Raw genomic sequence first — 12,965 nt, 5'->3', positions numbered from 1 at the left:
ACAAATTTATATAAAAGACTTATTTTCTCGGGCTGGTAGTGTTTTGGCAGGGCTGACAACTTTCACTAGCAGTCAACCCTGCATGTCAAGCTAATTCTACCATGAGTTTCAAACAAATACATGGGTGATCAACACTAGAAAAACACCTCAGGTGAAAGACCAAACCCATATCTCTTGCAGATTTAATTAATGGTCAACAAACAACCTACATGCTAATCTGTAACCATCTGATCCTTTGCTGGCCAGTCAGCTTAGGATTTGTAAAATGCAATTTTTTCTAAAAAGTGAATTTTCATGTAAATGTCAACAATGCATGAATAACCTAAAACTTATTAAAATCAAAGTTGTTTTTAAAAAGCATTGCTTCACAAACACACCCATGATACATTAGTTTTTTCCCTTATTTTCTGCCTTACCCCCCCCCCCCCCCCCTAAGCTGAGGAATTTGAGCACTTTGTTACTATGATAAAGATAGTTGTACCATAGTACATGTATATGATAATGATTCTTAGGAAAATGACCATGCTACATCTGATCCTTCAGTATTGAGTGAACTTGCAATCTGTGATGAGTAGGATCCTCGGAATCCCATGGGATTGTAATGGCTGGTCTGAGAATCACTGTTGATGACCACACATGTGGAGGCATCAATCGACTGGTAACTATCTGTGGAGCAAACAAGAAGTCCTCGGGTCTCTTCTGTTGTTTGGTCAGCCATCTTGTTCTCTTTTGAGGTCACAGGGTTTTCAACAGAACTGAAAAGTCAGGTAGTAACATAAAGAGTCAAACTATAGTTAAGATTTATCAATAATGTTGTTTAAACTGTCGCTTACTTTCTGTTGTAGCAATAGATGGATGGCAACATGATACAGATTGATGCTATGCTGAGCCAAGTAGAGAGATGAACATCTGGGTGCCAGTGTAATGGCTGCTCATCAAACAAAGTCCAAAACAACACAACAACTGGGGTCTGTAGGCTCTAAGAATGCACAAAATGTCAAATAAGGTAATGTATAATTAAAAAAAACTTTCATATACTTATAAATCATTAAAAATGTTATGTCCCCTTCATTAGAGTAGAAAACTTCCATCTTTCAGGTCTTTTTATTTAAAGTAGTTGGAAGCAATTGGAAATGTCTTTATTTAGCCTTAACTCACTTGCTTAGCTTTAAATCCTTACCATGATGATAATGAGGTAATTTGCTCCCTCTGAGAAATGTAAAAATAATACAACAAACAATCGAGTCAGGAGCATGGCCAGAATGGTTATCCCTGAGTACAAGTGTGTGAGGGAGGGGCAGTCTGCAGCACCAAAGAAACACTCAAAGTTAAAACTCAGTCTGCAAACAAAAAACATCAAAACTTATAAAAATGGCATACTAGGGAACATATTATATATCTGTCTAACTGAAACATAAACATTACAGTAAATGCTCTCAGTAACAGAAATATGACTATATTGTAAGTTCACACAAAGAGAAAAAAAATAATTAGGATATTCAGTCCTTTCCTTTATTAAGCAGGTTATTTTTTGCCATCATTAATACATAACAGGGATTTACCATACAAATTGAATTGTTCAAGTCAATAATCATGCATGGAAAATAAAACAATAGCAGATTTTACTTTGGTATTCAACAAGAAGCATTTGTGAAACACTGATGCCCCTGTATGTCAGCTCATGGCAAAGGCTAAAGTTTCTGAAATGCAAGTCAAACTCCAAGGTCAAGGTCAAAGGGTCAAAGTTGTTGGTACCCAAAGGAAGGTCTTGTCACAAGGAATACACCTGTGAAGTATGAAAGCCCTAGCACCAACTGTTCAAAACTGATCACCAAGGTTAAAGTTTCTTCAAAAGTAGGTCAAACTCTAAGGTCAAGGTCAAACGGTCAATGTTGTTGGTATCCAAGAAAGCTCTTGTCACAAGGAATACACAAGTGAAGTTTGAAAGCCCTAGCATCAACTGTTCAAAAGTTATTGCCAAGGTTAAAATCCGATAAAATTTTGCAAAAGTGGGTCAAACTCCAAGGTCAAAAGGTCAAATATGGTAGTACCCAAAGAAAAGTCTTGTCACAAGAAATACACATGTGAAATATGAAAGCAATAGCTCCAACCAATCAAATTTTATGGGCAAGGTTAAAGTTTTTGCCGACAAACAGACATACGGACAGACAGGACAAAAACTATATGCCTGCGAATGTTCGATTACAGGAGCATAAAAATTAAATAAGAGGCCCATGGGCCACAATGCTCACCTAAGTAACTATGGCCCTCTATCAATATCAGCAGATTCTTTTTCCTACATATTCTTATGTAAAACTTGGATCACTTTTTATGGCCCCACCCTATCCCAGGGGGTCATGATATGAAAAAAATTCAATATACACTACCTAAGGAAGCTTCTATATAAATATGACTGATCATGAATTTGCTGTTCTTCAGAAGAGTACTTTTTCCTAATGTATTCGTTTGTAAAACTTTGATTTCCCATTGTGGCCCAACCCTACTCCATTGATTTGAACAAACTTGAAACTACACAACCTGCAGATGCTTCCATCTAAATATGACTAATCATGGCTTTTCTGTTCATGGGAAAAAGATTTTTAAACACTTCTTTTATAAATTCCTCTGTTAAACTTTGATCCCCTGTTATGGCCCTGCCCTTCCCCCTATGGTCATGATATGTACAATTTGAATCTACATTACCTGAGGATGCTTCTGTATTAACATGACTGATAATGAATTTGCTGTTCTTGAGAAGAAGATTTTTAAAGATTTTATCTACCGGTATATATTCCTATGTGAAACTTTGACATCCTGTCTTGGCCCTGTGCTTCCCATGGGGATGATGATATGAACAAATTTGAATCTACACTACCAGAGGATGCTACTGTATTAATATATGACTAATCATAGACTTGCTGTTCTTGAGAAGAAGATTTTTTTAAGATATTTCCTATATATTTCAATGTGAAACTTTGATCCCCTGTCATGGCCCCATCCAACCCTTGGGGATCAAGATAAGAACAAATATAACAGTATGTAATGAAGCTCTCACATAAATTTAATCTTTTCTTGCCCAGTGGTTCTATAGAAGAAGATTTAATAGATGCCACTAAATTTTCATGAATTCTTAATTTATAATCTCCCCTCTAAATGAAGGTGCTTCCTGTGAACAAACTTTAATCCCCTTCACCAAAGGATGCTTTGTGGCAAGTTTGGTTGAAATTAGCCCAGTGGTTCTGGAAAAAAAGTCAAAAATGCAAAAAGACAACACACAACAGACAGAAGACAGAGTGACACCACACAATTTTTTGATCAGAAAAGTTCACTTGAGCCTTCTGCTCAGGTGAGCTAAAAATAGGAAAAGGAAAAAAAGAGAAAAAAAAATTAAAGAATGAAAATTATTCTATCAAAATAAAAAGGACAAAATGTACCTATCAAATTTTATACATGTATATCAACCAAAAAATCACAATTTTTGCAGAAGGCACACTTTAAAGAACAGTCGTCTTACCCTTTCCAGAACATACTGATGGAAGCTGCATCACCAAATCCAGGAATGAGATCAGTCCAGAATAGTGCTAGCAGAGAAAGGAAACAAAATAAGTATGACCAGAACATCATATACAGGGACTCCATCGTAACATGGTCTTGTGTTCCAGAAGATTTGGCAGACTTCTCCAGTACAACATTTACTATGGTTTGTGGAATCTGCATGAAAGTAAAAATCTGATACCTATTGTAATGAAGTTACCATCAAAGCATCAAATTAGCAAAGGTATACTGTAAATGACATTTTATTTTTATGTAATTTTGTGATATATCCTAATACAAATATGAAGCCCTCATTAATAATATTTCATTGGGATGGAAAGTTATATTTATATTACTTATCAAATGATGGATATGTGAAATTTAATTTTTATGAAAGAAATATACATGTAATGCCTCTGTAATTCTAAAATAAAATGTGTTGAGATGGCTTAAGGTATTTTAAGGATCGCAACAAAGGTTATTATGATGCACCTTTCTTGCATTTTTTATTCATTTACATTTGGTAGATGGACTTCAGCTTGAAGTGAAAAGATAACGGATCATATTTCAAAAAATAAATTGCAGTGTTAAAATTATATAAATTTATATACATTGTACATATCAAACATGCAGTGCTAAATATTACACTCAAAACCACTGAACATGTTTTAGGGAATATTTATTATGAATACTCACAAAACCCACAAAGTAGCATAGGGGCCATAGAATCCCTGCAATGCCAGATGCTCCACCATCATCTTTCTTTGAAGATTCATTCTCTAGATTTGGAAATATGCTTGGTATCAGTGCAATAAGCTCTGCACAAAACACCATAATGGCTGAGATTGCTTTCTGAATAGAGGGTTTCTTTCGGAGAATGATAAACCTAATATATTCATAAACAAGAATAAACATAAGAATTGAAATACATGTAGAGTTGAACTTCTGTATCTTGAACACTGATATCTTGAATACCATAGATATTTCAAAGTGATCTGGAAGTCCCAACCACATATTCCTGTAGTATTTTACCGTAAATATCTCAAATCCTCAGATATCTTGAAGTTTTTTTCTCAATCCCATGGAGTTCAAGATAACAAAGTTTGACTTTATGTACATATACATGTAGTATTTTAAACCTTATCGAACAAGACTCTTTAAGTCTTACAGAAAGGAAGGAAAACTGAGTAAGAACTTGACTGAGGTCTGAGAAAGTGATCAACTGATGAGCTATAGTTAATTCAATCAAATGAATCATAAGATTATAATTCATAAATTGAAGATAATTTTTTTTAAATCATTATTATTGTAATATATAAGATACAGCAGTGGAGCAATTTTAAACATGATCTTATCTTAAATGAAAAAAATTACTCAGATTCTTATTTGCCAGCAAAAAAATGAACCAGAAGTCTCTGACGAGACTGTAGCTCTACTAGTTTGTACAAGGAAGAGAAAAGAAGCACTTGGACTTGAAACTATGCAATAGCAATAAATAGAATAATGATCCTTATGGATTAGTTTCTTTTTGTAGCAAGATTTATTGCAATCAGACTAAAACTGTAGGATGAGTAGCCTTTTGCAAGAGTTTTACACAAATTTCTAATTTTTATAACTATGGCAACACTGCTAATTTTTATAACTATGGCAACACTGTTCATCAAAGTAAAAATAAACATAAAGAGAATTATGCATCTCAGAGTAGTGTACTTACATGCCATGTTATATTAAAATCAGCCCAAAACTGTAGGAGGAGTAGTATTTTGAAAGTATTTCACAGAAATTTTTATTTTTACTAACCATGGCAATACCATTCATCGAAATCAAAAACAAACACACGGAATTATCTTGGTGTAGTCTTCTTGTGTGTCAAGTTATATTGAAATCAAACCAAAACAATAGGAGGAGTAGCATTTTGAACATATTTTACAGAGATTTCTGTTTTCAGTGAAATCAAAAAACGATACACAGAATTGTGTATCTTATTATAGTCTGCCTGTGTGTCAAGTTATGTTTGAATCAGACCAAAACTGTAGGAGGAGTAGCGTTTTGAAAGTATTTCAAAGAAATTTCTATTTTTAGCATGTTTAGTAACCATGGGAACACCATTCATCAGAATCAAAAAAGGATAAAAGAATTATGTATCTTAGTGTAGTCTTCTTGTGTGCCAAATTATACTGAAATCAGACCAAAACTGTAGGAGGAATAGCGTTTTGAAAAATTGTTTACAGACAGATAAACAGACAGCTAGACAGATGGATGAGCTCTTCTGGTCTCTAACCAGTAGAGCTAAAAATATATAAATAAACAATAACTAAAGAAAAAAAAACACTAAAATTATTTTTGAATTACTCTCTGTATAGGTGGATTTCTAAAGGCATTGCCCCAAGTTACAGGTTATGGATGCATGGTTGGTGAAAAACTAGCCAGCGTTGTTTGTCCCTTTCTATGGAATGAATGTAGATTGGTATAAAGGTATTTAATAATACAGAGATTCTACCTTGCGTACAAATTTACATACAGTAGATTGAAGTTCAATATGGGTGAAAGTGTTAAATCTATAAACATTAACGATATCGAGCTGATCGAGGACAGAGATGGCACCAAAATCAAAATGGCGGGGGTGAGAAGTTTACCTTTTAAAGTTAATCTAGATGAGGTGGACTTGTCTGTGAGAACTATATATAAGGAATACCCACAACAGTGCTTACCTGACAATTTTAAAAATCCATCAGGACCTAAAGCAAAGAAACTTGAATATGAAAAGATAGACACTTCGTTATATGAACCGTCAGCACACATGGTGGCGTTTCGGATTACGAGGGAGAGATTGGAAGCATGGATAAGAGCTCTGGGTGTATTGTATTATGAAGATTATGGAAAGATGGAAGGATCATACTTAGTAGACTAGTATGACGAACCAAATGAATGGCTTGACGAAGGTAACAAATCAATCTGCATTGGATTGTTGAAAGAACCACATTTACTGTACAAAGCTACTTTGTTTGTTAACACAGGAGTAATCCAAGCACAAGGGTTACAACACGAGATCTTTGCATGCAATGATTTCCCAATGCTTCTTTCCCTGGTCAATGCTATTTGCGACTATGAAAGATCTACTAGAGCTGTTCACAATGAGGTAGCTGACAATGTGTTTGAGGACACTGATGATGAAACCTTATTAAAAACAACAAACGAAGCTATGTCAAAGGACCAAATGGAAGAAACAGGTTTGTCATTCTCAGATAATACTGAAACTCCCCAAGTTACATACAAGGATTTCGAAAAATTACAGGAAATTTTTGTTGAATCGTTGTCCAAGTTGACTGAAACACAAACAACACTAGTATAGAGGGTGGAGAAAAATCTGTCTGATTCATTACAGAAAGTGACCAGAACTGTAAACAATTTGCAGACCCAGTTCAATACAATGAAATCTTTGAAGGATAAGCAGACCAATGACACAAACTCAGATAAACTTCAGTCTCATATAGCTGATATTGAAAAACAATTATATCAGACACGCACAGATGAATACAACTTAACAGTAGAAAATGCGAGATTGGAATCCCTGCTGAAAGCAGAAAAAGCAAGAAACAACACCATGGATGAGACATTGAGAAGAGAAGTCAAGAATTTGAAACATGAAAATGAACACTTGTCTGAAAAACTTCACACAAAAAATGAGGAAAATGATCAACTCATGGATGAAAATAAATCACTGAGAAAAAATGTTGATAACCAGTTCAATGAAATTTTGTCCCTCTCAGCTCTTTAGCATGTTCATGAGTGGTGGAAAGGACACTGAAACCAGCAGGGCAAAAGAGATGACAGACCTGGTAGTCAATGCTGGGAAGAATAAAAAACCAATGGCCCTGTTAATAGGTACTTCTAACGTGAATGGCATAAAAGAGGATAAACTTACATCAGACGTAAACGTTACTAAAGTAACACCTTTTACTCTGGATGAAACAAAGAATGTTATCATTAACTCTTCGTGCATACCTGATGTAGTAGTTCTTCATTCTCTAACAAATGATGTTAGAAATATTAGTCCTGAAAAATGTGCCGAGAAACTACAAGGGGTGGTTGAGGTTATTAAACAGAAGTGGAAGGACGTTCACACCATCATATCTCTAACCACACCAAGAGAAGACAACTCCTTGCACAAGGTAAACTGTGAGATCCTGGATGGGATAATAAAGAGAGACTACATGGAGTATCCTGGAGTTTATATTTCTGACAACGAAAACATGTGGCATGGACATCTACCTACAATCGAACTACTGAATCCCAATGATAAATTTCACTTGTCTCCGAAGGGAACATCCATATTAGCGTCCAACATGAAGAGAGCAATTCACACCGTATCAAAAATCGGCAACAACTCCAAGGGATATACAAATAAGTATCGAAATAGGTCGAGCTACAACAACCAGGAAAAGCATTTCCAGGCGAATAACCATAACAATTACTATAGGAGCAGTTTAAGCTGGAATCATCAGTACCAGGACGATAATTATAACCGCCAACTTAGAAAAAGTCCGAACTATTTTCGTTGAGCATGGAAAGGGCCATCAACACAAGGGTGGTTAATTGTAATTCAAGTTGTTCTGTAGATCTGAAACTGGTGAACCTTAAAATTATAACTTAGTTAATTTTCTTTATTTGTATAAATTTTATCACAGTAGAATACAGTTAAGGGTCCAAAATGGACAAGTATATGTATAAAAATAGCATAAAAATTTGTTATTGGAATGTTGGAGGAATTTTTACACAGGGTGAGAATAAACTAAATGACAAATTATTTTTGAAGGAGGTGAAAAACTATGATATTATTATATTAAGTGAAACACATGTTGGGTATAATACCAATCTTTTTATTGATGGTTTTACATACTTCCCTGTATGTAGGGACATGTCTGCAAATGGAAGATTTTATGGGGGAATTGGCATTTTTCGTAAAAATTGTATTAAGGAACATATTAAGTTATTACCAGGTACCCAGAAAGATTTTCAGTGGATTAAGATAGAAAAAAGGTTTTTTAATTTTCAAAATGATATTTATCTTTGTGCATGTTACATTCCACCTTCAAATTCAACTTACTTTCAAAAGTTAAATTATGATGTTATTGAAATTATTGAGAAAGATGTTAATAAGTTTAAGAATAAGGGGGAAATTATGATTTGTGGGGATATGAATGCACGCACTGCTTCATCAGATGATTTTATAGAACATGATGATGTAAGGTACCTTCCTCTTTGTAAAACATATAAGATTGATGATAATTTTTGTAAACGTAGTAATCGTGATGTCATTTTAAATGAACGAGGTAAAGAATTGATTGATTTTTGTATTAGTAATCAGTTGAGAATTATTAATGGTAGATGTATGGGGGATATTTTTGGTGATTACACATGTTTTAACACACATGGTCAAAGCACAGTTGACTACCTTGTTGCAAGTGAACACTTAGTTAAACAAATTCTATATTTTAGGGTATCAAATTTTATCCCAACTCTTTCTGATTGTCACTGTAAAATATCATGGGAAGTTTTAGCAAAATTTAAGGAAATTAATTCAAATGCTACTAATGCCAGAACCTTGCATCCCGCCCCTCAAAATTTTAAATGGAATGAAGATTCCCCTATTAAATTTCAGATGGCTCTAAGTTCAGATAGGATACAAGAAAAAATCAAGTCTTTTTTAGATTCTTTTATTACAGAATCTACTTCTACTGATATCGAGAAAAAGGCAGAAGAATTCAATGACATTATCATAACTGCTGCTAACATGTCATTAAATAAGCCAGGTCATAAAAGTAAGAATATTAAAAAGCATAAAAATAAAAAGTGGTTTGATTCAGACTTGCAAACAATGTGCCATAGATTGATTGCGCATGGAAAAATTTATAGCATATTTCCAAAGGATCCAGTTGTTAAGAATCATTACTACAGACTTCTTAGAGAGTACAATAAATTAAGAAAATTTAAGCGTAAAAATTTCCAAAACTCCATTCTAAATCAACTTGATGCACTTCAAAATAAACAATCAAAACAATATTGGAAATTAATTAATGACCTAAAAGATAATAATAAAGACAATTCTGCTGCAAACATAGATTCTGAAACGTGGGTAAATCATTTTCGCAACCTTCATTCTGTTTGTGATAACTCTTTTAAATCAAGGATACAAGAGCTAGATTCAATTTTGGCTGACTTGGAGAAAAATCCATCCTTTAATGAACTGGATTTCAAGATTTCACATAAGGAAATTGTAGATGCAATAGCAAATTTAAAATATGGAAAAGCCAAGGGGCTTGATTTGATATCTAATGAAATGTTAAAACATAGTCAGTCCTATTTACTCTCCTGTATACATAAGCTCTTTAATAGTTGTTTCACATATGGTATTTATCCTCAAACTTGGAGTAACGGGTACATAAGTCCAATTTTTAAGTCTGAGGATCCAAACAACCCTGCAAATTATAGGGGTATTACAATTACCAGCACACTTGGCAAGTTATTCAACAGCATTCTGAACTCTAGATTAGATAAATTTCTTAAAGAACATAATCTAATTCACCAATCTCAAATGGGTTTTACCAAAGATGCAAGAACATCTGATCATCTATTTGTGCTAAGGTGTTTAATTGATAAATACTGTAGCTTAAAAGAAGGAAGACTATATGCTTGTTTTATTGACTTTCATAAAGCTTTTGACAGTGTTATCCACACAGGATTAAAGCTCAAATTACTTCACATGAATGTTGGATCTAAATTTTATAATATTATAAGTAATATATATAAGAATAGTCAGGCATGTGTGAAAATTGGAAGGTTCTTCTCGGATCCATTTCCAATAGCTATAGGTGTCCGTCAAGGGGATAACTTGAGCCCTTCTTTATTTAAAATATTTATAAATGATTTTCCATCATATTTAGATTCATGTATTGATGAAGTATCACTTCAGACAAAAACTGTTAACTGTTTAATGTATGCAGATGACACTGTTATTTTATCAGCATCAGCTAAAGGTATACAAGCAAGACTTTCTAAACTTGAAAAGTATTGCTCTGATTGGTGTTTAAAGGTAAACATTCAAAAAACTAAAGTCATGATCTTTAATAAAGCTGGTCGTAATTTCACGCAAAAACTAATGTTTCAAAATAATAGGATAGACTGTGTATCTAGGTACAAATATCTTGGAGTTCACCTAACTGCATCTGGAAGTTTTCATGTAGCAAGATCAGAGCTTTATAAAAAGGCGTTAAAAGCATATTATAAACTGAGAAATGATTTTATTAATTTGAATCCTGGGATTAAAACGAGTATACATGTATTTGACTCTACTATTAAACCAATTCTTTTGTATAATGCAGAGGTGTGGGGTGCAAGTAATATCAATACTAAAAGATTCCTAAAATGCCAAAAGTTAGAAGTTGAAGACTGTTTCAGAAATCTACTTTGTGAAAGAATACACCTTAAATTCTGTAAATATATTCTTGGTGTTCATAAGAAAAGTACAAATTTTGCAGTATTGTCTGAATTGGGAAGGTTCCCCCTGCACTATGATATTGTCAAATTGTTAATCAAAAGTTGGTATAGATTTGAAAATTTGTCCACAGAATTTCCTTTACTTAAAGATGCATATGAATGTAGTAAAAATCTTTATGTATATGGAAAGAACTCATGGTTCGCATTTGTACAGAAATTAAGAAATATACTGAATATCAAAGATGAATTAAGTAATTTGTTATGGGAAGCATAAATTTAAGTCACTCTGTCATACAACCATATTAGATTATTATATAAAAAATTGGTATACAAGTCAACAAAGTTATACTGATGGTAAATTAAGCACATATGTAAAACTCAAACAAAATTGGGGTTATGAGAATTATTTATCAGTAGTTAAAAATTTTCATCACAGAAAATCTCTATGTAAATTAAGAATTTCTTGTCACAGATTGCAAATTGAAGTGGGAAGATTTACCAACATCCCTCGTGAAGATCGATTATGCAATAGATGTAACTCTAACAGTGTAGATGATGAAACTCATTTTCTCATAACATGTAAAAAATATGATCATCAAAGAAAAGAAATTTTTCAATCAATTAAAAGTAAATTTTCCAATTTAATTCTCGGCATTAGATGATGAACAAAAACTTTTTTGGTTACTCAATACTGAAGACAAAGAAACTCTTAATTCTGTGGGCAAATTCATAAATGATAACATGTTGTAGTAGTCACACAGTTTTATATATAGTATTCCCTTTAACTGAAATAGTACAATATTATTGTTGAAATGAGTAATGTCATTTACAAGCTGTTATACTATCCATTGGCATATCTTTTCTTTATTATTGTAATAATTTCATACTTGTCTGTTATGGGCTCTAAATTAGAAAATAAATGTTCTGTTCTGTTCTGTTCTGTACTATTTTAATTCAATCTATTATTATGCAAATGTATTTTTCTCCTCTCTAAATATTTGTTTACTCATATCAAAGTTTTTGTTGAAGACCTTTAAGGAAGGAGGAATGTGGCATTCAGGCAAGTTTGATCCCGTGGCAAGATAGCTCTGTTGGTATAGCACCAGCTAGACTAGTGATTCAGGGGACCTGGGTTTGAATCCTGGTCTGGTCCCAAGCATTTTTCTCCTTGCCTGATACAAAACTGTTGAACTTCCGTATTTTGAACACTGATATCTCCAATACCATGGATATGTCAAAATGATTGTAAGTCCCAACCACTTATTCTATAAGTATTTTACCCTTGATATCTTGAATCCTTGGATATCTCTCAGTTTTTTCTTAGCGACTTATCGAGTTCTAGATAACGAGGTTTGACTGTACATGTATTGATAAAGGAACAATTTTATTCTACAATTATGTATATGTATTTCGTGTTATAACAAACCTTATCAAGAATGTCACTGGTATTGCAAAATTAGTTGCAAGCGCTTGTAGATATGGAGCAGTACGAGATCCATTGGCTGCATATACGAGAAATATAGTTGACACCGCATCAGCAAGTCCAACAAAAAACAAGTCTCTTTTGCCAGAGTTCACGTTTGTTTGAAACATTTTTAGCACTTTTCCGATTAGTAAGACTGACATTAATATCACTGTTGCTAGTACCAAATTTATAATGCTTACAATGAATATGACAGCGTAATTGTCGATCACAGGTGACGTTGAATTTCCACTTTTGTTGACTTGCATCTTGGAACTGTCGCTCATTGAATCCAACCATAATGGCGTAAAAATGGTTGATGTTGAAAGTCCAGTAACAATCCCAAATGCCAAGAGGACAGATCTGAGCATAATCCAATACAATTTCGTTTTATGTTCTGTCTGCCATCTTCAAGTCATGTGACTGAAGGTTTGTCATGTGATCAACTTTCGTTTTGCAAAAAACATTGTCA

General features: G+C 33.5%; 1 protein-coding gene across 1 annotated transcript; it reads right to left on the bottom strand.

Moving 5' to 3' along the window:
• Positions 1–436: 436 nt before the first annotated feature.
• Positions 437–12,864, bottom strand: LOC133183688 (uncharacterized). Its single transcript, XM_061318612.1, has 6 exons — positions 12,458–12,864; positions 4,231–4,420; positions 3,515–3,711; positions 1,181–1,340; positions 834–979; positions 437–755 (listed from the first exon to the last, which is right to left on the bottom strand). Exons 1-6 carry the CDS (start codon positions 12,862–12,864, stop codon positions 509–511), a joined length of 1,347 nt encoding a protein of 448 aa, XP_061174596.1. The 3' UTR covers positions 437–508.
• Positions 12,865–12,965: the final 101 nt, after the last annotated feature.

Source organism: Saccostrea echinata, unplaced genomic scaffold (genome assembly GCF_033153115.1).
Source record: "Saccostrea echinata isolate AGI-Se365-2 ecotype Australia unplaced genomic scaffold, CSIRO_AGI_Sech_v1 ptg000009l, whole genome shotgun sequence".
NCBI classification, from domain to species: domain Eukaryota; kingdom Metazoa; phylum Mollusca; class Bivalvia; order Ostreida; family Ostreidae; genus Saccostrea; species Saccostrea echinata.
The sequence above is the reverse complement of the archived record's forward strand: the minus strand, read 5'-3'. Positions and strand labels throughout refer to the sequence as shown.